Source organism: Oncorhynchus gorbuscha, linkage group LG08 (assembly GCF_021184085.1).
Source record: "Oncorhynchus gorbuscha isolate QuinsamMale2020 ecotype Even-year linkage group LG08, OgorEven_v1.0, whole genome shotgun sequence".
NCBI lineage: Eukaryota > Metazoa > Chordata > Actinopteri > Salmoniformes > Salmonidae > Oncorhynchus > Oncorhynchus gorbuscha.
Window position 1 is genome coordinate 36603368 of NC_060180.1, and position 25402 is coordinate 36628769.

General features: G+C 43.7%; 1 protein-coding gene across 2 annotated transcripts; it reads left to right on the forward strand.

Annotated features, from left to right (window-relative positions):
- Positions 1-327: 327 nt before the first annotated feature.
- Positions 328-24748, forward strand: sugt1 (SGT1 homolog, MIS12 kinetochore complex assembly cochaperone). Of its 2 annotated transcripts, none has more exons than XM_046359303.1 (13): positions 328-510; positions 602-647; positions 1264-1354; positions 1603-1672; positions 6940-7010; positions 7842-7895; positions 11854-11882; positions 12599-12618; positions 12810-12906; positions 17658-17765; positions 21701-21791; positions 23664-23836; positions 23924-24748. In XM_046359303.1, exons 1-13 carry the CDS (start codon positions 497-499, stop codon positions 24023-24025), a joined length of 966 nt encoding a protein of 321 aa, XP_046215259.1. In that variant the 5' UTR covers positions 328-496; the 3' UTR covers positions 24026-24748. The 2 variants fall into 2 exon arrangements, with proteins under 2 accessions (XP_046215259.1, XP_046215258.1); XM_046359302.1 differs by having other exon boundaries at positions 331-510; positions 599-647.
- The last annotated feature ends 654 nt before the right edge of the window (positions 24749-25402 follow it).

Sequence of the window (25402 nt, forward strand, 5' to 3'; positions counted from 1 at the left end):
GGGAGAACATTGAACGAGATGGATTTTGGTCGACATTAGGCAAATGTTCTCATCGATTAAACATTTGATCTCAATACAGGTTTCCAAAACTAGAATATGTTATGAACAGAATGGATTACGTTTAGCAAACTTTACCATTTGTAAAAAGTTGTTAAAAATCGCTTTGTTTAGAAAGAGCGCAATGGGGAATTGAGTTATTGGACACGCGCGCGTGTGTTCCCTAACGGAAATATTCCGATGATGCTAGAACGCACCAATAGGATCTCGCTAGTTCGTGCTTGGCTCTGCTTGTTCTGCCCACTGAGGCTCATTTAGTTCCCATTGGAAATGACAGGCAGTGGTCTATCTTGGTTTTATTTACACACATCTTTGACTGAACTATAGCGCAAGAGTTTAGGCTCCATTCTCCAGCATAGTTTCGTTTTCTGATTCCCATCTAGAACTTTCCAGCTAGCTAGTCTCTGCTCTTTCTCCCACTGACAACACTTCTAGCCCCATGGCATCCGAACGGCAAGTATATAAGCTACTTTTTCGATTATTTTGTCATAAATTTTTCCTTATTCAAGAGGCTAACGTTAGCTTTGTTTTCTTGTTTTAGCAGTTTCTCCGATAGCTTCATAGACGAGAACCCACAGAAAGCTATCGAGGTAAACAACGGCCTGTCATTATGAACTCGTTTTATTGAAAGTAAATAGCATTTTTGCTAGATAAAGTTGTCATGGGTTTGGAAATGTTTTCAATAACTCTAACTAGATAGTTAACTGACGTTAGATAGCTGGCGATACACTTTTCGGGGCTGGCTAACTAGCTAATCTTCTGCTAACTTTAGAAACTAATGTAACAAGAGAGCCAGTTAAGTTAGCCACACTATCGAACTATTTTGGTCTGAAACGACGTACTCTCGGTAGTTGCTCAACTCCAGCAGTAGTGATGTAGCTAGCTACTAGTATGTGTGTACCGTCACGGGAGCTAGTTAGCTTATTGGTTGTGTCTTGTTGTAGTCGCTAGCCAGTTAAGCTAATGTTAGCATTGCTAGCTAACTGGCTAACCACCTGCCATTACTGTACATGTCTTGAATGTAGCTAACCACCTTACTAATGTAAGACTAAGAAGACTGTGCAGAAAGCCATGTTAAATAGTTGGGAAAATGTATCTAAACAATAGTTAACCTTAGTGGTTATAAACATGTTTTTTTTTTCAATGTCTTGTCAATTCAATTGACCCCAAGTTTGCCCATTGGATGTCACCGTCATTTCCCCCCAGGAACTTAACGAAGCATTGGAAGGTAACTCGGACAATTCAGAATGGTTCTGCCAACGAGCCTATGCCCATCTCCAACTGAAAAACTACAGCTGTAAGTCTCTTATCCCAACAACCCCCCCCCCTCTCCTCCCTGATTTCAGTCAGACAAACCTTAATCTTCCATTGACAAACGACAGCTCTAACCCTTGACTAAACCTACCTAGCTTTACTGATTTTCTAAAATTGGTGTTTTGTAGAATGATTTTAATTCAAGTGACTGGCATATGTTAGTTCCCTCATTTTGTTTTTGCTACAGAAACTTGAGCAATGTTTCTCATCTGGGTATATCTGTTTCTACAGGTGCTGTCGATGATGCCAAGAAAGCCCAGCAGCTCAACCCCAGTCTTGCGCTTGCCTTCATGAGAACAGGGTATGTGTGCAGAAGGAGTCTAGCTAGGGCTGGCAATATGGCTTAAAAATCATATTTTTTTTGTCAAATGTATTTATTTCCATTTTTTTTGGTCATTTTTCTAAATAAGCTTTGTTGCACAACTTAATGGTCTATACACTGCATTTCAAACAGTCAGGAATAATCTAATTAATTCAGGGCTTGTAAAATTATGCCTAGGCTAACCGTAACTACCAGGGCAGCAGGTAGCCTAACGGAGCGTTGGGCCGTAACCGAATCGCTGGTTCGAATACCAGAGCCATCAAGGTGGAAATACTGTGTCCTCGTGTAAGGCATTTAACCCTCATTTGCTCCAGGGACTACTATGGCTGACGATATGCAGTGTATGTGACAATAAACCGTATATACTATACCAGTCAAAAGTTTGGACACACCTACTCATTCAGGAGTTTTTATTTGTACTGTTTTCTACATTGTAGAATAATAGTGAAGACATCAAAACTATGAAATAGCACATGGAATCATATAGTAACCAAAAAAGTGTTAAACAAAGCAAAAGTTATTTTAGAATCTAAGTAGCCACCCTTTGACTTGATGACAGCTTTGCACACGCTTGGCATTCTCTCAACCAGCTTCATGAGTTAGTCACCTGGAATGCATTTCAATTAACAGATGTTCCTTAATTTGTGGAATTTATTTTCTTTTGTGTTTGATTTGTTTAACACATTTTGTGGTTACTACATGATTCCATATGTGTTATTTTATAGTTCTGTAGAAAATAGTAAAAAAATTAAGAAAAACCCTTGAATGAGTAGTAATGTCTAGGCTTTTGACTGGTACTGTGTATATCATTTATGTTATAAAAATGGTTTAACCAGCTTTTTTTGCAATAACACTGGCCTGGCTTTCAAGTCTATGAAAATGCCCTTTTTGTAACAAATTTAACCAGAACCATGCGTAATGCACATCCACTAATGATAGCAATGTCTCACTCATAAGACCACCTGCTTGTGAGTAGCCAGCAATTTTGATATTTAAAGTATCCAACTTGAATCTATTTGCTTGCTAACAAGGTAGAACAATTGAACTATGACTGACAGACTCCTGTCTGACTCAAACCGTTTGAACACTTTGTTTAGATGTTGAAATCAAGTGGATTACCAAGATAAATATGCTTATTTCTCAGAATGAGAATTAATTGCCAATTCCTTATATACATGTGTCTTGTGTTCAATGCACATTTATAAAACACAGACTAGAAAGCACATAACACTCTTGCTAAAATGCTGCTAGCGGTACTGCAATTCTGTGCGCATCAAACAAATGATTAATTTTCCACAATCATATTCATTGATTGGGAGTTGAGAGCAAAAGGGTATCGTTACAAAGGTTAAGTTCTCCTTTTTTACAGTAAAATGGCTCAATGTGTTTTGGTGTCCATGTGACTTTTTTAAAATTTACTTTATTGTAATTTTTTTAGTAATTAAAAAAAATGTTGGACCGAACCTCAAATGCAAATACCTAGTTGGGAAACTGTTGTCAGAGGCAGAAGGGGATCTTTCTTTTGTTGTGAGTGGTGGGAGAGGGGCTTGTCTGTGTGTGAGGGGCAAGGTGCACAGAAGGAGTGAAGTAGACGAGACCAAAAAGACACGCTCATAGAAACAAAAAAATATATTAAAACCTTGATTCTTGTGGAATTTTGGAATATCGCGCTTAAACATGAATTCAAATCAATTTATCACCCTGCCCAAAGTCTAGCCCATGACACCTGTCAAACAATGTCAATCTCTGAATTGACATGCATTTATTTTGGCAGCTTGTGTTTTCAGGGGGGAATGTAACTGTTGATTTTAAATGACTATGAGGATGACTACTTAAAGATGTTTTCAGAACACTAAGCACTGTTGTTGAACCTTTTACAGAAATGTGATGCGTTTTTTCTAATAAATCAGAAAATCCATTTGGTTAAACTCAACTCCACATCTCCCTTATATCGGGGGTCTTCAAACTTTTCTTGACCAGGGACCCCCTCCCAAGCATATCAGTGACCCCATCATACTTTAGCAAAAACATAATTTTTTCAAGTCTTGTCTTATCAGGTGAATGATGATCAAAATTCTAAAATGAATAGATTTGTTACATAGTTTATCATTATTTTGACCTCCCCACATTTATAATTGAATGATAATGTTTAAACTCTAATATAGCCTATTATCTAGAAAGGTCATTCCAAACACATTTTCCCTTAACACAGCTGCTTAGCTGGTTAATATTTAGCCGTGTGTTGGAAAAAATGTATGTCAAAGCTTACCAGCAGCCAGCAGCTGCAGTGGTAGCCTGTTCGCGGGTGCTTTTTCAAAGCCTGTGTCAGATACTCCAGTGAGTGTATTTGGCTCCAATGAATGTAATTTGCTCAATATTAATCTTTGCAAAATAATGTAATATTTTATTCTATTGCTAGGGATATTCATAACATTAAAAGTAAAAATGTCTTTTTATACAGTGCATTTGGAAAGTATTCAAACCCCTTGACCTTTTCCACATTTTGTTACAGCCTTATTCTAACATGTATTAAATAAATACACATTCTCATCAATCTACACACAGTACCCCGTAATGGCAAAATGTTTTTTTTTTTGCAAAAAATAACTTTTGTATAAAAATAACTTATTTACTTAAGCATTCAAATCAAATGTATTTATATAGCCCTTCGTACATCAGCTGATATCTCAAAGTGCTGTACAGAAACCCAGCCTAAAACCCCAAACAGCAAGCAATGCAGGTGTAGAAGCACGGTGGCTAGGAAAAACTCCCTAGAAAGGCCAAAACCTAGGAAGAAACCTAGAGGAACCAGGCTATGTGGGGTGGCCAGTTCTCTTCTGGCTGTGCCGGGTGGAGATTATAACAGAACATGGCCAAGATGTTCAAATGTTCATAAATGACCAGCATGGTCGAATAATAATAAGGCAGAACAGTTGAAACTGGAGCAGCAGCACTGTCAGCTGGACTGGGGACAGCAAGGAGTCATCATGTCAGGTAGTCCTGCGGCATGGTCCTAGGGCTCAGGCCCTCTTAGAGAAAGGAGGAGAATTAGAGAACACACACTTAGATTCACACAGGACACCGAATAGGACAGGAGAAGTACTCCAGATATAACAAACTGACCCTAGCCCCCCGACACATAAACTACTGCAGCATAAATACTGGAGGCTGAGACAGGAGGGGTCAGGAGACACTGTGGCCCCATCTGAGGACCCCCCCCCCCCCCCGGACAGGGCCAAACAGGAAGGATATAACCCCACCCACTTTGCCAAAGCACAGACCCACACCACTAGAGGGATATCTTCAACCACCAACTTACCATCTTGAGACAAGGCTGAGTATAGCCCACAAAGATCTCCACCATGGCATAACCCAAGGGGGGGCGCCAACCCAGACAGGATGACCACATCAGTGAATCAACCCACTCAGGTGACGCACCCCTTCCAGGGACGGCATGAGAGAGCCCCATTAAGCCAGTGACTCAGCCCCTGTAATAGGGTTAGAGGCAGAGAATCCCAGTGGAAAGAGGGGAACCGGCCAGGCAGAGACAGCAAGGGCGGTTCGTTGCTCCAGAGCCTTTCCGTTCACCTTCCCACTCCTGGGCCAGACTACACTCAATCATATGACCCACAGAGATGAGTCTTCAATAAAGACTTAAAGGTTGAGACCGAGTTTGCGTCTTTGACATGGGTAGGCGTTCCATAAAAATGGAGCTCTATAGGAGAAAGCCCTGCCTCCAGCTGTTTGCTTAGAAATTCTAGGGACAATTAGGAGTGCTGCATCTTGTGACCGTAGCGTACGTGTAGACCCTTTACTCAATTGTAAATTATTCAGACCCTTTACTCAATTGCGCTCAGGTGCATCCTGTTACCATTGATTGTCCTTTATGTTTCTTGATTGGAGTCCACCTGTAGTAAATTGAATTTATTGAACATGATTTGGAAAGACACCTGTCTATATAAGGTCCCACGGTTGACAGTGCATGTCAGAGCAAAAACCAAGCCATGAGGTCAAAGGAATTGTCTGTAGAGCTTCGAGACAGGATTGTGTCGAGGCACAGATCTGGGGAAGGGTACCAAAAATGTACGTAGAATTGAAGGTCCCTAAGAACACAGTGGCCTTATCATTCTTAAATGGGACAAGTTTAGAACCACCAAGACTCTTCCTAGAGCTGGCTGCACGTCCAAACTGAGCAATCGGGGGAAGGGCCTTGGTAGGGGAAGTGACCAAGAACCCGATGGTCACTTTGACAGAGCTCCTCTGTGGAGATGGGAGAACCTTCTAGAAGGGCCACCATCTCTGCAGGACTTCACCAATCAGACCTTTATGGTAGAATGGCCAGACGGAAGTCACTCCTCAGTAAAAGGCACATTGGAATTTGCCAAAATAAATAAGATTCTCTGGTCTGATGAAACCAAGATTGAACTCTTTGGCCCGAATGCCAAGCATCACACCTGGAGGAAACCTGGCACCATCTCTATGGTGAAGCATGGTGGTGGCAGCATCATGCTGTGTGCATGTTTTTCAGCAGCAGGGACTGGGAGACTAGTCAGGATCAAGGGAAAGATGAACAGAGCAAAGTACAGCGAGATCCTTGATGAAAACAACCTGCTCAGGACCTCAGACTGGGGCGAAGGTTCACCTTCCAACAGGACAACAACCCTAAGCACACTGCCAAGGCAACGCAGGAGTGGCTTTGGGAGAGACCTGAAAATAGCTGTACAGCAACGCTCCCCATCCAACCTGACAGAGCTTGAGAGGATCTGCAGAGAAGAATGGGAGAAACTCCCATATACAGGTGTGCCAAGCTTGTAGCGTCATACTCCAAAAAGACACAAGGCTGTAATAGCTGCCAAAGGTATTTCAACTGAGTAAAGGATCTGAATACTTATGTAAATGTGACCATTTCAGTTTCAAGTTTTTTTTAATACATTTGAAAAATATTCAAAGCTTATTTTTGCTTTTGTCATTATGGGCTATTGTGTGTAGATAGATGGGGGGGGGCAATGTAATACATTTTAGAGTTAGGCTGTAACGTAACAATGTGGAAGATGTCAGTCTGAATACTTCCCGAATACACTGTATATATTTAAATAGTTTTCGCTGATCCTGTGCAGTACTTGGCCGCGGACCACCGATTTGAAAACCACTGCCTTGTATGTCAAACTTAAATTGGTTGTCAGTTCTCCCCAGGTTTTTTTGTTGTTGGTCTGCATCTCATAACATCCCTGTCTCCCTCCCTGCAGAATGGCAGAGTTCCACCTGAACCACTTGGAGTCGGCACATGCTGCCTTCACTCAGGGACACAGCCTGGACGGTGAGGTCTGCTGAGGGGACCTGTGAAGCACCTATCACCTAGACACCTCCTCTAACCTTACCCACTTCATCCCAAATCGACTGCTAGCCCATTAGACATTTCACGCATATCCAGAAGCTAAATATATTATTGTTAATAGAAATATACGAACAGCTCTTGGTCTCTGATAAGTTAGGTCAGTGGTATTCCATTTTTTTCAGCGGGGGCCCCATTTTCTTTCAGCCAAAAGTTTTGGGGACACTTTTTTTCCCTTTTTTTTCTGCAAGAATTTCTTGTAGCCCCAGCCCAAATCTAATGACAACCTTCAAATCGATACATTTTCATATCTTATCCAAATGAAAAGAAACCAATGCATACGTTTATACCTTGAACACACCTACAGTGTTTTTTGTGTAAAATGTTATCCGGCATCTGAATTTGTGTGCAACAGAAGTTCAACATTCACCTTCTGCTACCATTTCTGTCAAGCAGTTTACGCATACAGTTTGACGCATACGTTCAATTATTCCACCGTGTGCACCACACTGCTAGGCAAACGTTCCATTGGACATGAATTATTTTTTATATATATATATATATAAACCATATTGTCCCATACAATAATCTGTATCTTTAATTTGTACTAATTTTTTTTTTTAATCAGTTGGGGTCATCAAAATGAGACTTTAAAAAAAATACTTCTTGGTTAGGTGAAATATTAGCTATATTGCTTATCTTGTCTGTTTGGATCTACAGAAGTCTGTGGCTACGGGTATATTTGTAATTCCTCAGTAGAGTTGTGTTCAAACTGGTTGAGCTTGTCTGAATCCTAACAGTGTGTATGCTCCACAGGCTCCGATAACACTTTCCAAATGTGGATCAAACGCTGTGAGGAGATGATGGAGAGTAAGTAGGATCTGCTTTCGTACCTCGACCGCCATAACGAAAATAAGTCCCTTACTTTGTGCAATCCGGGTCACGTTTTATTAAAAAATTAATGATAATCTAAGTACTGTGTATGCAGTTGAAGTCTGAAGTTTTACATACACCTTAGCAAAACACATTTAAACTCAGTTTTCCACAATTCCTGACATTTAATCATAGTAAAAAATCCCTCTCTTAGGTCAGTTAGGATCACCACTTTATTTTAAGAATGTGAATGATTTATTTCAGCTTTTATTTCTTTCATCACATTCCCAGTGGGTCAGAAGTTTACATACACTCAATTAGTATTTGGTAGCGTTACATTTCAGGTAGCCTTCCACAAGCTTCCCACAATAAGTTGGATGAAATTTGGCCCATTCCTCCTGACAGAGCTGGTGTAACTGAGTCAGGTTTGTAGGCCTTCTTGCTCACACACGCCTTTTCAGTTCTGCCCACAAATTTTCTATGGGATTGAGGTCAGGGCTTTGATGGCCACTCCAATACCTTGACTTTGTTGTCCTTAAGCCATTTTGTCACAACTTTGGAAGTATGTTTGGGGTCATTGTCCATTTGGAAGACCCATTTGCGACCAAGCTTTAACTTCCTGACTGATGTCTAGAGATGTTGCACAGTAGCCCATATAGGTCTCGTTTTACTGTGGAGATACTTTTTTTACCTGTTTCCTCCAGCATCTTCACAAGGTCCATTGCTGTTGTTCTGGGATTGATTTGCACTTTTCTCACCAAAGTACGTTCATCTCTAGGAGACAGAATGCGTCTCCTTCCTAAGCGGTATGACGCTGCGTGGTCCCATGGTGTTTATACTTGCGTACTATTGTTTGTACAGATGAACGTGGTACCTTCAGGCATTTGGAAATTGCTCTCAAGGATGAGCCAGACTTGTGGAGGTCTAGAATTTTTTTCTGAGGTCTTGGCTGATTTCTTTTGATTTTCCCATGATGTCAAGCAAAGAGGCACTGACTTTGAAGGTAGGCCTTGAAATACATCCACAGGTTCACCTCCAATTGACTCAAATGATGTCAATTAGCCTATCGGAAGCTTCTAAAGCCATGACATAATTTTCTGGAATTTTGCAAGCTGTTTAAGGTTAGTCAACTCAGTGTATGTGAACTTCTGAACCACTGGAATTGTGATACAGTGAAATAGTCTCTAAACAATTGTTGGAAAAAGTACTTGTCATGCACAAAGTAGATGTCCTAACTGACTTGCCAAACTATAATTTGTTATATAATAATAATATATGCCATTTAGCGGACGCTTTTATCCAAAGCGACTTACAGTCATGTGTGATGGGTGGTCCCGGAATGAAACTACCCTGGCGACAAGCGAATGATGCTCTACCAAACAGAAGGACCACTCCACAAGACACTTTGTGGAGTGGTTGAAATATGACTGAATGACTCCAACCTAAGTGTATGTTAACTTCTGAGCTGACAAATATAATCAATAAATTAGACAGCGACGCAAACATTTGTGAATTTGGCTCTATACTCCAGAATTTTGAGATTTGAGATAAGATGTTTCATGAGGCGACACTACAGAATGTCTCCTTTTATTTGAGGGTATTGTCAAACTTATGTTCTACTGTTTTGAAACAAAAATGATTGATCTTTCTACTACCCCTATTTGAATACTTTTTTTTTGTGCGTGTGTGAATTTTACCCCTTTTTCTCCCCAATTTCATGGTATCCAATTGTTAGTAGCTACTATCTTGTCTCATCGCTACAACTCCCGTACGGGCTTGGGAGGGACGAAGGTTGAAAGTCATGCGTCCTCCGATACACAACCCAACCAAGCCGCACTGCTTCTTAACACAGCGCGCATCCAACCTGGAAGCCAGCCGCACCAATGTGTCAGAGGAAACACTGCACCTGGCAACCTTGGTTAGCATGCACTGCGCCCGGCCCGCCACAGGAGTCGCTGGTGCGCGATGAGACAGAAATTGCTCTGCCATTTCCCATTTGCTAAGATTCTGATACTATGCCTAATTTCAGTTTGACAAAACAAGCAAGTATAGTGTAGAGAATCATTGTACCATCTAAATCGCTGTGAAATATCTTTTCCATAACCAAAAATATTGTTTTCTCAACTGTTTGAAATTAATGTACCGAAAGAAACTTAAGAACGGGGATGCATAGAAATGGTGCACATAGAATAGATCTACTGCTTCTTAGACTTGCTTTCAATGAGAGTGACAGATCATTAACATTTCTATATGAATTTGGTTGAGTTGCCCAAAAAGTTACATATTGCAGCTTTTAAGTAGTCAAACGTTTAGTTTTTGGTCCCATATTCCTAGTACGCAATGACTACATCACACTTGTGACTTTATAACCTTGTTGGGTGCATTTGCAGGTTGTTTTCGTTGTTAGATTATGTTTTGCCCAATACAAACTGAACAATGTTTTGTCATTTTGGAGTCACTTTTATTGTAAATAAGAATAGATGTTTTCTGAACACTTCATTAATGTGGCTGCTACCTCTATTATGGATAATCATGAATGATTTGTGAATAATGAGCAAGTTTATTATTTATTTATTTTTCATCTTTTATTTAACCAGGTAGGCTAGTTGAGAACAGGTTCTCATTTGCAACTGCGACCTGGCCAAGATAAAGCATAGCAGTGTGAACAGACAACACAGAGTTACACATGGAGTAAACCATTAACAAGTCAATAACACAGTAGAGAAAAAAGGGGAGTCTATATACAACGTGTGCAAAAGGCATGAGGATGTAGGCGAATTATTACAATATTGCAGATTAACACTGGAGTGATAAATGATCAGATGATCATGTACAGGTAGAGATATTGGTCTGCAAAAGAGCAGAAAAGTAAATAAATAACTGTGGGGATGAGGTAGGTGAAAATGGGTGGGCTATTTACCAATAGATTATGTACAGCTGCAGTGATCGGTTAGCTGCTCAGAAAGCTGATGTATGACATTGGTGAGGGAGATAAGTTAGAGGTCATACCCCTCCAAAAACACAGAACTCCCCTGGGGGGGGGGGGGGTGTTTATGTACTGTCACCTCGTGAAACATTTTTATCTCAAATCCAAAATGCTGGTGATTTCAGCTTCACTGTTCAAATAGAGGTTGGAGATGCATTCCACGCCCTATCTAAACTCTAACACTGTACTAGCTAAACTCTTCGTTAGAGAATGTGTGTGTGGTTGTCATCGTCTGAGGGTTTAAATTTAACCTGTTTGAATCGCATTAATAATTTAGGTCTCTGGGGTGGGGTGGGAGGCCTCAGATCAACCCCAGTAAACATCCAAACACACACATCCATTGCGTGTTGGGCTCGCATTCTAAACAGCCCATGTGGACCCCCCCATGCATACCAAAATACAGACGCACGCACATACAGATATATAATACATGTTCAAACGGATTCAAAAGCACATTGTTGCACGCGTACACCAACACACACCTCAGTCCTCCGTAGCCATACCCTGGCCTTACCCTGTGAGTTCCCTCCCGTCTCTTTCATGTGTGAAGTGACAGTGTTTACCGCTAGGCGCTTCAGCTTGACGCCCCCACACATCAAAACGGGGTGTGCATATGGTGATATCACACACACATGCCCCCCTCCCCGTTTCCCTTTTCAAACGCGACCTCATTTAGACAACATTAATGCTCCGTCTCATCCTTCCCCTTTTATCTCTTCTTTCCTTTTCTCTCCTTCTCACTCCCCCTCTACTGGCCTCCCTCTGCCACCTCCCTCTCTAATGAAAGCAGTGAATAATGTAACAGACATAACTGGTAAAATACAGATCAGGCCTGTTTAGCCTCAGAGGGTAAACAAACTGCCTCTGAGATCTCACAGGGAGGTGTGTGTGTGTTTCTGGCCTGTTAATCTATGAGTAAGTGGAAACTGGCTGACTATACTATACTATTCCTTTCCCTCTCCTTTGCAGTGGCCAATCAGAATGGAAAGGAGAACAAGGTAAGCGCCAATGACCACTTTGGATGTTCCTGCCATTATTCTATGTCCACGGTAGAGATGGAAAGAGGCCTCATCTCTATCTGTTCCATGTGACAGCCTCAATGGCACTGCCCAAGTGTTCTTCATTTTGAGGTGGTACATATTCTTCTTCACGATTGGCTGATCCCTCCTGATGACCCGTTGGACATGACTCCCAACAGGGTCACATGAAGTTGGAAGTCCCACCCAGTTCACAACATTCAAATGGTGGAAGCCCTCAACTGCACTGCCCAATGCCAAAACAGTCTTTTGGCCACTAGAGGCCTCTATCATTCTCTATGATATCTACATACATTCAGACCAAATGTGCCAACCTCATTCCATGGGAGGGCTGAGTGTCTGCGGGTTTTCGCTCCTCCCTTGTACTTAATTCGACTAAATAAGGTCGCTAATTAGTAAGGAACTCCCCTCACCTGGTTGTCTGTCTTAATTGAAAGGTAAAACCCCAAAAATGTGGACACTTGGCCCTCCATGGAAAGAGGTTGACACCCCTGTCTTATGGCTTTCAGTTCCACTCTCCGCCTCATGGGGGCAGTGTTACTCTCAGTATTTCAGACCGTATTCCGTCTGGTCTAATGGCTAAAGCTCATCATTAAACCCTATTTCTCTTTTTTTTTCTTTTTTCTTTTGTTTAAACTTTCCCTCTCTCTTCCTGGAATGACTGGATTCCACCGCAGACACCGACGCCACACATTAAGTAAGTACAGTCCATGCTGAGTCGCAAATGGCACCATATTCTCTACATAGTGCACTACCTATGACCCTGGTCAAAAGTAGTGTACTATATTGGGAATAGGAGGCCATTTGGGATGCACTCTGTGTGCAGGAAGGTGGATAACTTGTTCCTACTCTTCAGGGGCAACCTGTACTAAGTGTGTTTGTCCTCAGGCATGACTGGTACCAGACAGAGTCTCAGGTCATCGTCACCATCATGGTGAAAAATGTGCCTAAGGATGGGGTCAACATCAACTTTGAAGAGAGACAGGTACACACCCTAACTCTCACACACACACACAGGTCAGTGTAAGAAGCTCTTGAGGAGAGCGCATGGCAGTTCTAAACTGTCAGAAGTGTTGCCAGAGTATCAGCTGCCCAGTACTGTCGTTACTGTTGAAGCTAACTTTAGACATGTCTATTTCTCATCTTATTTACACTGACTTTAAAAATATTAACTCAACATGTTTCATGAGCTGAAATAATAGATCTCAGAAATGTTCATACGCACATAAAAGCTTATTTCTCTCAATTTTGTGCATTAATGAGTTTACATCCCAGTTAGTGAGCATTTCTCCTTTGCCAAGATAAGCCATCCAACTGACAGGTGTGGCATATAAAAAGGCTGATGAGGATTATGGAATGACAGAGGAAAGGCGGGGGAGTCGTCTTCCCAGAGGTGGGGTGTGGGGGTAGATTAGTAACGATGGGAGGTTGTTAGGCTTGGGCGGTATCCAGATTCTCTCTCATCCCATGATTTACAGTATTACCGCGCAGGGCACTTTTCTTGCTAAAAAGGCAAGAAAAGTATATTACCAGAATGCTAACAATCTTAGCACAAGCTAATAGCAAAACCACATAGATGCTAAATGCTAATAAGTGAGAAACAAACTAATTGCAAAGACAAGCAAATCAGCTGATAAAGTTATACAAGAATAGCTAGTGAATGTAATTTTAGGTGAGTGTGGACATTTACAAGCGAAAGTGATCGAGAGAAATTGTGCAAATGAACAAAGTTGTGATGCATGCTTTTCTGAAGGAAGTGCAGGATGTGGGTACATAGGGGAGAAGAACAGAGGGGGAAACACTAGTAGGAAGCATAGAGGGAAAATGGCAACTGCGCCGCACAAGACTCGCTGATATACACTGCTCAAAAAAAATAAAGGGAACACTTAAACAACACAATGTAACTCCAAGTCAATCACACTTCTCTGAAATCAAACTGTCCACTTAGGAAGCAACACTGATTGACAATACATTTCACATGCTGTTGTGCAAATGGAATAGACAACAGGTGGAAATGATAAGGCAATTAGCAAGACACCCCCAATAAAGGAGTGGTTCTGCAGGTGGAGACCAGACCACTTCTCAGTTCCTATGCTTCCTGGTTGATGTTTTGGTCACTTTTGAATGCTGGCGGTGCTTTCACTCTATAGTGGTAGCATGAGACGGACTCTACAACCCACACAAGTGGCTCAGGTAGTGCAGCTCATCCAGGATGGCACATCAATGCGAGCTGTGGCAAGAAGGTTTGCTGTGTCTGTCAGCGTAGTGTCCAGAGCATGGAGGCGCTACCAGGAGACAGGCCAGTACATCAGGAGACGTGAAGGAGGCCGTAGGAGGGCAACAACCCAGCAGCAGGACCGCTACCTCCGCCATTGTGCAAGGAGGAGCACTGCCAGAGCCCTGCAAAATGACCTCCAGCAGGCCACAAATGTGCATGTGTCTGCTCAAACGGTCAGAAACTGACTCCATGAGGGTGGTGTGAGGGCCCGACGTCCACATGTGGGGGTTGTGCTTACAGCCCAACACCGTGCAGAAAGTTTGCCAGAGAACACCAAGTTTGGCAAATTCGCCACTGGCGCCCTGTGCTCTTCACAGATGAAAGCAGGTTCACACTGAGCACATGTGACAGTCTGGAGACACCGTGGAGAACGTTCTGCTGCCTGCAACATCCTCCAGCATGACCGGTTTGGCGGTGGGTCAGTCATGGTGTGGGGTGGCACTTCTTTGGGGGGCCGCACAGCCCTCCATGTGGTCGCCAGAGGTAGCCTGACTGCCATTAGGTACCGAGATGAGATCCTCAGAACCCTTGTGAGACCATATGCTGGTGCGGTTGGCCCTGGGTTCCTCCTAATGAAAGACAATGCTAGACCTCATGTGGCTGGAGTGTGTCAGCAGTTCCTGCAAGAGGAAGGCATGAATCCAGGCAGACCTGAATCCAATTGAGCACATCTGGGACATCATGTCTCGCTCCATCCACCAACAGACTGTCCAGGAGCTGTCCAGATGCTTTAGTCCAGGTCTGGGAGGAGATCCCTCAGGAGACCATCCGCCACCTCATCAGGAGCATGCCCAGGCGTTGTAGGGAGGTCATACAGGCACGTGGAGGCCACACACACTACTGAGCCTAATTTTGACTTGTTTTAAGGACATTACATCAAAGTTGGATCAGCCTGTAGTGTGGTTTTCCACTTTAATTTTTGTGACTCCAAATCCAGACCTCCATGGGTTGATAAATTTGATTTCCATTGATCATTTTTATGTGATTTTGTTGTCAGCGCATTCAACTATGTAAAGAAAAAGGTATTTAATAAGAATATTTCATTCATTCAGATCTAGGATGTTATTTTAGTGTTCCCTTTTATTTTTTTGAGTAGTGTATGTGCTATGGACTCACCAGCTCCTTCTTTCTCCCATTGTGCTATTTACAAACAAACACGTCACTGGTTCAACTGTTCTCGGGGAACTATGGTAAGTTCCATAATGTGACCTGTGAAGTGAAGAACGCAATCTGCTTTATCACCTAACGTGTTGCAGAAGTTGACTGCAAGTATTAACTTAAACAGTAGCTACATATTAAAATGTATGGGAAAAAAATAGTTTTGACAGTATTGAAAAGCCATCCTGTGGCGCTTTCCAAATACCCTGGTATACTGTCCGAGCCTAGTTATTCTCTCTGCTGAGGTCCCCCTACAGGAGAGCAGCTCTCTCTGATACACACATAGTGATGCCCGATTCCAGTTCCACATCTTGTTCCCTTCCTCTGCCTTCACCCACTCTTTCTGTTGTTCTGAGAATAGTAGGGGAGGTGTTATTAGGGCTTATGAGATAGCTAGGGGGCTTGCCCTCCAGAGGATCTATGGCAGGGATGCTGTAAGGGATACAATGCCATCAGGGGTACGCCAATTAAAAATGTCACTTTTTTTTTTTACTACTTTTTTTATTATTCTTCACTTTTTTTAACAGTCAATTTTTATGTTTTCCAACAGGGCTATACATTTGGGTAGTAGCCTCGTTTTCACTGGCAAAATAAAATTAAACCATCTAGTGTTCAGAGAAATAGCACAATGTCAAATCCAGGTAGCCTAGTCAAACATCCAATCGCATTAACCATTACCTTCTCACGGGAATTCCACTAACAGTCCGTATGTAGCCGAACGTAGCTGCTGCTCATGTTGCGATCTGTACTCTGATGGCTCAAAAGCCATGACAGGGAGACTAAGTGAAGTGGGAAATCGCGTACAAGCAGTTGATCCCGACACCACTTGGGTACACTGCAGCATCCACCGAGAGGCTCTTGCTGCCAAAGGAGTGCCTGACAGCTTAAAAGATGTTTTGGACACTACAGTGAAAATGGCTATCTTTGTTAAAACGAGGCCCCTGAACTTGTGTATTTTCTGCACTATGCAATGATATGGGCAGCGACCATTTTACAACATACCAAATTGCGCTGGTTATCAAGGGGCAAAGTTTTGATACGTTTTTTAAATTGAGAGACGAGCTTAGTTTTCTTTACTGACCATAATTTGCACTTGTCTGACCACTTGCATGATGACGGGTTTCTCACACGACTGGCCTATCTGGTTGATGTTTTTTTCTCGCTTGAATGATTTGAATCTAGGATTGCAGGGACTCTCCGCAACTATATTCAATGTGCAGGACAAAATTCAGGCTATGATTAAGATGTTGGAGATCTTCTCGGTCTGTATTAACAAGGACAACACACATTGTATGATTTTTGTTTTGTTTTTTTGTGTGCAAATGAACTCAAGCTTACAGACAATGTCAAATGTGATTATAGCGAAGCACCCGAGTGAGCTGGGGGAGCAATTACACAGGTACTTTCCCGAAACGGATGACACAAACAACTGGATTCGTTATCCCTTTCATGCCCTGCTTCCAGTCCACTTACCGATATGAACAATGGAGCCTCATCGAAATTGCAACAAGCAGTTCTGTGGAAATGTAATTGAAATCAGAAGCCACTGCCAGATTTCTGGATTGGGCTGCGCTCAGAGTATCCTGCCTTGGCAAATCACCCTGTTCAGACACTGATGCCCTTTGCAACCACGTACCTATGTCAGAGTGGATTCTCGGCCCTCACTAGCATGAAAACTAAATACAGGCACAGACTGTTGAAAATTATTTTAAGACTGAGACTCTCCAATACAACCCAACATTGCAGAGTTATGTGCATCATTTCAAGCACACCCTTCTCATTAACCTGTGGGGAGTTATTCACAATTTGATGAACACATTTTTTTATATGTAAACTTATTGATTATTTGTGCCCTGGTCCTATAAGAGCTCTTTGTCACCCTGGTCCTATAAGAGCTCTTTGTCACCATGAGCCGGGTTGTGACAACACACACATTCTTATGTTTAATAAATATATCGTATAGTGTGTGTGTGTGTGTGTGTGTGTCAGGCTTACAATGATGGCAAAAAAAAACATTTGAGAGTGAGCTGACCCTGGTGGAGGTTGAATGTTTGAAGGTGTAAGGGAACCACTGCTGTAAGGGGTATCTCACACACACAGCTATGCCCCCAGGGGTGCCTGTAAGCTCAGATCTAGAAACAGTTTACCCTCCCCAAGTCTAAATCCTCAATCGAAGAAAGCCCAACTGATCTAAGACCAGCACTAAAACCCCCTCGGGGTGAATTTGAACAAACATCCTATCTCCAATCCTCTATAATGGTCTGCAGTGGAGGATATATAATGTGTGATTCTATCTGTAGTTGTCGGCGGTGGTGAAACTTCCGTCGGGGGAGGACTTCAGCCTGAACATGAACCTACTGCATCCCATCGTCCCCCAACACAGCACCTTCAAGGTCCTCTCCACTAAGGTAATACTCCATACTCCTCAGCCTCTCAGAACTGTCATATCATTTGCCTCAAGAACTGAGAAAACAGGTGAAATGTGTGTAAAACAACAGTCCTCAAGGTGATATGTAGTCCCCAGGAACCCTTAGAAATGTGATTTTAAACACAGCAGGTTAACCAGGCAATGACCAGACTGGAATGTGATAATTAACCATTAGTGGAGCAGAAAGACTGGGAGGAGGAGAATCCTCTTTAATACAGCCCTGACTGGGTCAACACACGCGCACACACACTAGAACTCTGCCCCTGTGAGAATTCACAAGCTCTGCAGTTGTAACTAATTATGGCCGATAATGAGTGGGAAGGGCACTTGTTATTGTACACACATTAGTGAGTAATTTGTGTGTAGGCATCTCTCCATGCTTTTTCTCACTCCCACTTTATTATCTTGGATCCAAAATGTGGATCCAAGATAATAAAGTGGTGCTCAATGAGTGTGTGGTCACACTCATTGAGTGGTCAATGAGTGTGACTGTTTTGAAACGAAGTGTGTGCGTGCGAGAGACTCATCCTGTGCACATGTGAGAGAGGCACTCCGCTCATCCATCTAGTGTGCGTTGGGAATCTGAGGATGGGTGCTCGTTTGGGGCATGAGATGGTGCTCAGTCTAACGAGACGGAGGGACATGCCCCACACACACACACACACACACGGCACAACAGGGGGAGGTTGACAGAGACCCGAGTGAAGAGATGATTTGGTAGTTGGACAGACGTGCAGCCTCTAGCTAAGCAGAGAGTGAAGGAGATGGAGGGAGAGGAGGAATAGAATATAGTGTGGTAGAGAAGAGGTTATTGCTTAGAGTTCCTGCCAGCCAATGCCAAAACTAGTTTCCACCCTCGAGAGGACGTTGCCCCTCTCCATACTCCCATACATAGTCATTCACAGTTCGCCATGGCAACATCAGGCACTGCATACCAGAGGTGCACGTGTGTTGAAGCTCAAACAAAGACCCAGTCTTAGAATAGGAAGAGGAGGGGAAAAGAGGGGCAGATGACTGCCCAAGACACACACAGGTTGTCGGACCTGGGTTCAAATACATGTCTATTTTGATATTTAAATACTTGTGTATTTGAGTATATTCCGATAATGTGGCCCGAATCAACTACTTCTTTTGGAAATAAAAAAAAAAAAAAATTCTTATAAATAGCCTACTGTTTGAAAGTAATTTAAAATACTTTTTTCAAATGCCTGGTTTATGTCCATGGGAGTGTATTTGAGCATTTTCAAATTCCAAAATTCAACTATTTCTCTTTTTTTTAAATGGTTGTCGTACACGCATTGCGTACATGCGCACAAACTTAATCTTGTGTGTAACACACACACACACACAAGGAGTCAGTCTTAAAGGAAGAGAAGGGGATTGAGTTTGGGGAGGGAGCGAAGTGAGTTTAGGCCCCCTCCACTCCCACAAAGCCCTGTCTGTTCCCTGGTCCACAGGGCTCCACAGGCTCTCATGGTCCTACAAACACACACAGAGAAATAGAGAATGTACACACATACAACACAATGTCACTTACTGTATATGTATATATTTTTTCTTATTCACACTCAAACGTGACACAGGGACAAATGTGCCCATCAGTCGACGGTTGCATTCCTTTCCACTAGGCACACTGAGAGACTGGCTGGTCTCTGAGCAGGTGAACTGTGTTCAGTTATTGTGTGCTGAGATGATTTGACGCTTCTCTGACTTCATTTTAGCCGTGCAGCATCCTGGTATGACCAAGCGTCAGAGAGCCACCAGAAGAGACCCAGGCCAAACTGCCCTGTGAGAGTCCAAGAGCTCTGCGCTAGTCAGACTAACGACACCAACTGCAGAGCTCACTGTGTTTTTTTCCCCCCCTTTCCCAATGGTGGTTTACTTCCACTGCTTTCTTCAGAGGACACTTAGGAAGGCATGCTAGGCTGTATTATGCACAGTTGCGCCTACTGGAATCACACTTGTTGCCATCTTCACGTGATTTTGGTAATGCTTGGTGCCGTGTGTGACGGGCACACACGCACTCGTCAGTGCTACCCTCTCTGACCTCCTCCCGTCGTCGGCAATGAGGCATTATAACCCGCGGGGTCGTCATGACAACAGGGAGCCAATTACACACCCGTGTGTTTGATCAGAACGGAAGGGTAAACACACACACACAACACACACACACACACACACACACACACACACACACACACGCTCTGCTCCAAACTCCTCTCGTCTCTGTGAATAGATAACATACAGCCTCCCTCTGTAATTTCCATGCCTGTCAGCCTCCCTCTGTCATTTCCATGCCTGTCAGCCTCCCTCGCCAGACTGTTTCTATTTTTATTTATTTATTTGTTAAGTTGCTTTTTAAAATCTTCTCTGCTGTAATCTAAAGTAGGGGCTACTTTGTGAAGGGCTGAGATGGGAGACTCTTTGTATGTGGATTTGTATGTGGAGGGCAGAGGGAGGGTGTGTGTGTCTGCATATGTTGTATAAGACCGGGGCGGGTGAGTCTGGGACAGGGGGGACTTTGGTGGCGGGTAAGAGCACGTGGGACTGGTGACATGGGACACAGGGACTGAACTCCCCTCTGAGGGACTGACAGGCGTGTGTGTGTGTGTGTGTGTGTGTGTGTGTGTGTGTGTGTGTTGCTCAGTATGGCCCCTGGGAGCTGTGGGTGGTGGTCCTGTATGTGACGGTGCTGTCACATCCCTTTAAGACCCAGCCCCTCGCCTGCCGCGTCCCTTTAACACGCAGAGACACAGATGTGGCAGCAGATTAATGTTGTATAGCGCCCCCAGCACACACTCTGCACGGGCACAGACTGCACCAGTTATCACCACACACACACTCACTCACTCTGTGTGCACAGAAGAGCATAAAAACCTCCCTGCCACTGCTTGGTTTGTGTGTCTCTGCCTTGTCTCCCAGCCCATTCCCCTACACTGTACACAGAGGTTGACTAGGTCGGTGTCTGCAGACAGATGTTGGTTGTAAATAATTAAATGAAGAAGGGCTCCATGTGAACATCAGTTAAAGCATGGGTCATGGTTGAGCATTCAGTCCTAAGATTTGAGGTGTTTAGTCTCGGGTAAGTATTGAGCTCATCTATTAGTCGTGTGTGTGTGTGTGTGTGTGTGTGTGTGTGTGTGTGTGTGTGTGTGTGTGTGTGTGTGTGTGTGTGTGTGTGTGTGTGTGTGTGTGTGTGTGTGTGTGTGTGTGTGTGTGTGTGTGTGTGTGAGCCTCTTGATGCTCTGGCTTCTGCTCCTGACACGTTCATGAATGAAACATCCCTTAACTCAACAGAGCAGAAATTTTATTTTAATTGCGTCGACATGCCAGCGCATCCCTCGCCCCACGCTATAACGCTGTCAAACTTTTGTCTCTAAACACACATGCTCTCTCTTTCTCTGCGCACACTTAAATACACACACACACACAAGATGAGGGGGGGGGGTACTGGAAATCTCAGCAGCTTAAGTGTCCCACTGGTATGAGGCCTGTCACTGCAGCTCGCATGTGGTGGTGGCTGTCCTCTCTCTTCTTCTCCTCTCCTCCGACGTAATGATCTGTCCAGAAATGTGTGTTCCTGCAACTGGTCGACAGACCGATAGCTCTCACACCCCCCACACACACACACACGTACGTTGAGATGATCTGATCACACACTATCCGGCCCCTCGAGCTGACAGATGTCTCGTTAGCACTCTGTCTGTCAGGAAGATTTGGGAGTGAGCTGTGCCCCCGCATATCACTGTCTCTCTCTGCCGTGAGCTGATCCCACCATTAAAAGAGACTGGTGAGCGCTGAGCTACCGTCTTCTGATCTCACGTGTTGAGCCCAAATATAGACGTAACGATAACTAAAGACATTAGTTTGGCCCTCTTCCTCCACTCTCCTCTCTCCACCTCCTCTTTTTCTCAGGTGGAGATCAAAATGAAGAAGACTGAGGGGACCAGGTGGGAGAAACTGGAGGGTGAAGGACAGGAGCCCAGCGTCAAACACTTCACCCCCAGTGAGTACCTCTCTAACACACACACACACTTAGTTTCCTCTGCTCTCTCTCTCCTTTACACACACACACTTAGTTTCCTCTGCTCTCTCTCTCCTTTACACACACACACTTAGTTTCCTCTGCTCTCTCTCTCCTTTACACACACACACTTAGTTTCCTCTGCTCTCTCTCTCCTTTACACACACACACTTAGTTTCCTCTGCTCTCTCTCTCCTTTACACACACACACTTAGTTTCCTCTGCTCTCTCTCTCCTTTACACACACACACACACACACACACACACACACACACACACACACACACACACACACACACACACACACACACACTTAGTTTCCTCTGCTCTCTCGCTCTCCTTTACACACACACACTTAGTTTCCTCTGCTCTCTCTCTCTCTCTTTACACACACACACACACACACACACACACACACACACACACACACACACACACACACACACACACACACACTTAGTTTCCTCTGCTCTCTCTCCTTTACTCACACACACACACACACACTTAGTTTCCTCTGCTCTCTCTCCTTTACACACACACAGTTTCCTCTGCTCTCTCTCTCTCCTTTACACACACACACACACACTTAGTTTCCTCTGTTTTACACACACACACACACACACACACACACACACACACACACACACTTAGTTTCCTCTGCTCTCTCTCTCTCCTTTACACACACACACACACACACACACACACACACACACACACACACACACACACACACACACACACACTTAGTTTCCTCTGCTCACTCTCTCTCCTTTACACACATACACACACACTTAGTTTCCTCTGCTCACTCTCTCTCCTTTACACACATACACACACACTTAGTTTCCTCTGCTCTCTCTCTCTCCTTTACACACACACACACACACTTAGTTTCCTCTGCTCACCTTTACACACATACACACACACTTAGTTTCCTCTGCTCTCTCTCTCTCCTTTACACACACACACACACACACTTAGTTTCCTCTGCTCACTCTCTCTCCTTTACACACACACACACACACACACACACACACACACACACACACACACACACACACACACACACACACACACACACACACACACACACACACACACTTAGTTTCCTCTGCTCTCTTTCTCTCCTTTAAACACACACACACACTTAGTTTCCTCTGCTCACTCTCTCTCCTTTACACACATACACACACACTTAGTTTCCTCTGCTCACTCTCTCTCCTTTACACACATACACACACACTTAGTTTCCTCTGCTCACTCTCTCTCCTTTACACACACACACACTTAGTTTCCTCTGCTCACTTTCTCTCCTTTAAACACACACACACACTTAGTTTCCTCTGCTCTCTTTCTCTCCTTTAACACACACACACACTTAGTTTCCTCTGCTCACTCTCTCTCCTTTACACACATACACACACACTTAGTTTCCTCTGCTCACTCTCTCTCCTTTACACACACACACACTTAGTTTCCTCTGCTCTCTCTCTCTCCTTTACACACATACACACACACTTAGTTTCCTCTGCTCTCTCTCTCCTACACCACACACACATACTTAGTTTCCTCTGCTCACTCTCTCTCCTTTAAACACACACACACACTTAGTTTCCTCTGCTCTCTCTCTCTCCTTTACACACATACACACACACTTAGTTTCCTCTGCTCTCTCTCTCCTACACCACACACACATACTTAGTTTCCTCTGCCCTCTCTCTCCTTTACATACATTTCACCATTTTTTCTTTTTTTACAGCATTTGGTTTGTACTACTTAAAGCCCCCTCTCCTGTGTTGACCAGTACCCATGGTAACCCTCTCTCCCTCTCTAAACGTATGTGTTCCTGTTCAGACCAGTACCCGTCTTCGTCCCACTCCAGCCGTAACTGGGACAAGGTGGTGGTCGACATCAGTGAGGAGGAGAAGAAGGAGAAACTGGAGGGAGACGCAGCGCTCAACAAACTCTTCCAGCAGATCTACGGAGACGGCACCGACGAGGTCAAACGGGCCATGAACAAGTCCTTTGTGAGTGTGTTTTCTATATACACACACTTGCACACGGAGAGAAACTGAGAAATGCAGTATGACTGACTTCCACTCCTCCCCTTGCAGATGGAGTCAGGTGGTACAGTCCTGAGCACCAACTGGACGGACGTTGGGAAGAGAACGGTGGAGATGAGCCCTCCAGACGATGTGGAGTTTAAGAAATACTGAAGAACCAGAGGGGTGTCGCTCTCTCTGTACTACACAGTCCTACGTTCCCCCTCTCTTCCTCAAGTGGACCGCCCCATATCTCCTCTACCCCCACACACTCCTCATCCCAGGCCGTCTGTCAATATTGCTTTCTCCCGGCCAACTCTCTCGTTCGCTCTTTGCCTCCTGTGGACGTCCACCTTATTCGCCAAAACCCACCTTTTCCAACACCTCCCCCTTCCAGTCTCTGTCAATATTGGTTTTTAGAGCTTTGGTGATTCTCAGCAGCAATCCAGAAACCACTCTTTACCCTCATTAAACCATTCTCACACACTATGAAGACTGTCATAGATATATCAAACTGTCTTTCCTAGATCTCATAGAAACAGTAGGAATCATCCTCATGGTCAGTTCTGGCTGTTTGATGGTTAACCTGGTTAAAGGCGGTAATGAGTTGAAACAGAAAACCCTTTTCACCTCTTCTTGTGTCTCAGCAATGGCCGGTTCTTGTTTTTAAAGCCTGTCGTTTTTCTGGGGTGGGTTGGAGGTTGGAAATGTTGCTATCGCCTCATTCACTGCTTTCATGAAAAATGAGAACTTTTTTTTTCTGTACACTCGTAGAATTTCTTTTTCCACATCAGCAGCAATACGGTCATGAAATGGAAGTCTGGAGTCTTAATTTCCTTTTCCTCAATGTGATTCAAACTTCAATGTAAATAAATGATTTATTTTCTGGATCACCAATTTTGAGTTTTACCGTGTTTTTAGTATTGAGACCCGAAGAAGGCTAGCATCACCAATCCCAAACACGCTTATCGTTCTGATCTACTATATTAGAGAAGGCGTAGACCTCCTCCTCACACACACACACTCCGCTTCTCTCTGCTACGAGTGGGCGTTGCGTAAAAGAAGCACGGGAGCATTAATATGCATCCGCCTGCCTGCTATCTGCATCATCAGCTCTCACACATAGTTAAGTTTTCAAATCGTCCTCGCTGAGTTGTTAGATACATTGCACGTCGTTTCATCTCTTGTGACAATCAAAAACAGTTTTTGGCTTCGGATATAACTGCATCTCACACACACACACACACACACACACTGCCCCCTCCCATACCCCTGCCTGAAGCTGCTCTCCTGACATCAAAAGGAGCTAAGCACTTTGCATCGCGGGTAAGATCAGAGCGTGACGGCTGCATGGTCTTTTAGTCTCATCCTAGTCGCCCAGACCTCTCAAACTCTGCTGCGCTCCAGTCTTTTTTAACCTTATTGATCAACTACTGCGTTTGGGTATATAAACTCCAGTGTGTTTGCATGTACATTAGGCTGCTTGCGGAAGTGTGCCTGCATGCGTACTGTATGTATAGTGTCATTGATCTCTGCTGTTCAGCCATATTA

Bases quoted from the DNA above. Each gene is read 5' to 3' on its own strand.
- sugt1 (XM_046359302.1), top strand. The intron at 11,883-12,598 runs GTAAGCGCCAAT...ATTCCACCGCAG, and splicing joins AGAATGGAAAGGAGAACAAG to ACACCGACGCCACACATTAA. The intron at 17,766-21,700 runs GTAATACTCCAT...TCTTTTTCTCAG, and splicing joins TCAAGGTCCTCTCCACTAAG to GTGGAGATCAAAATGAAGAA.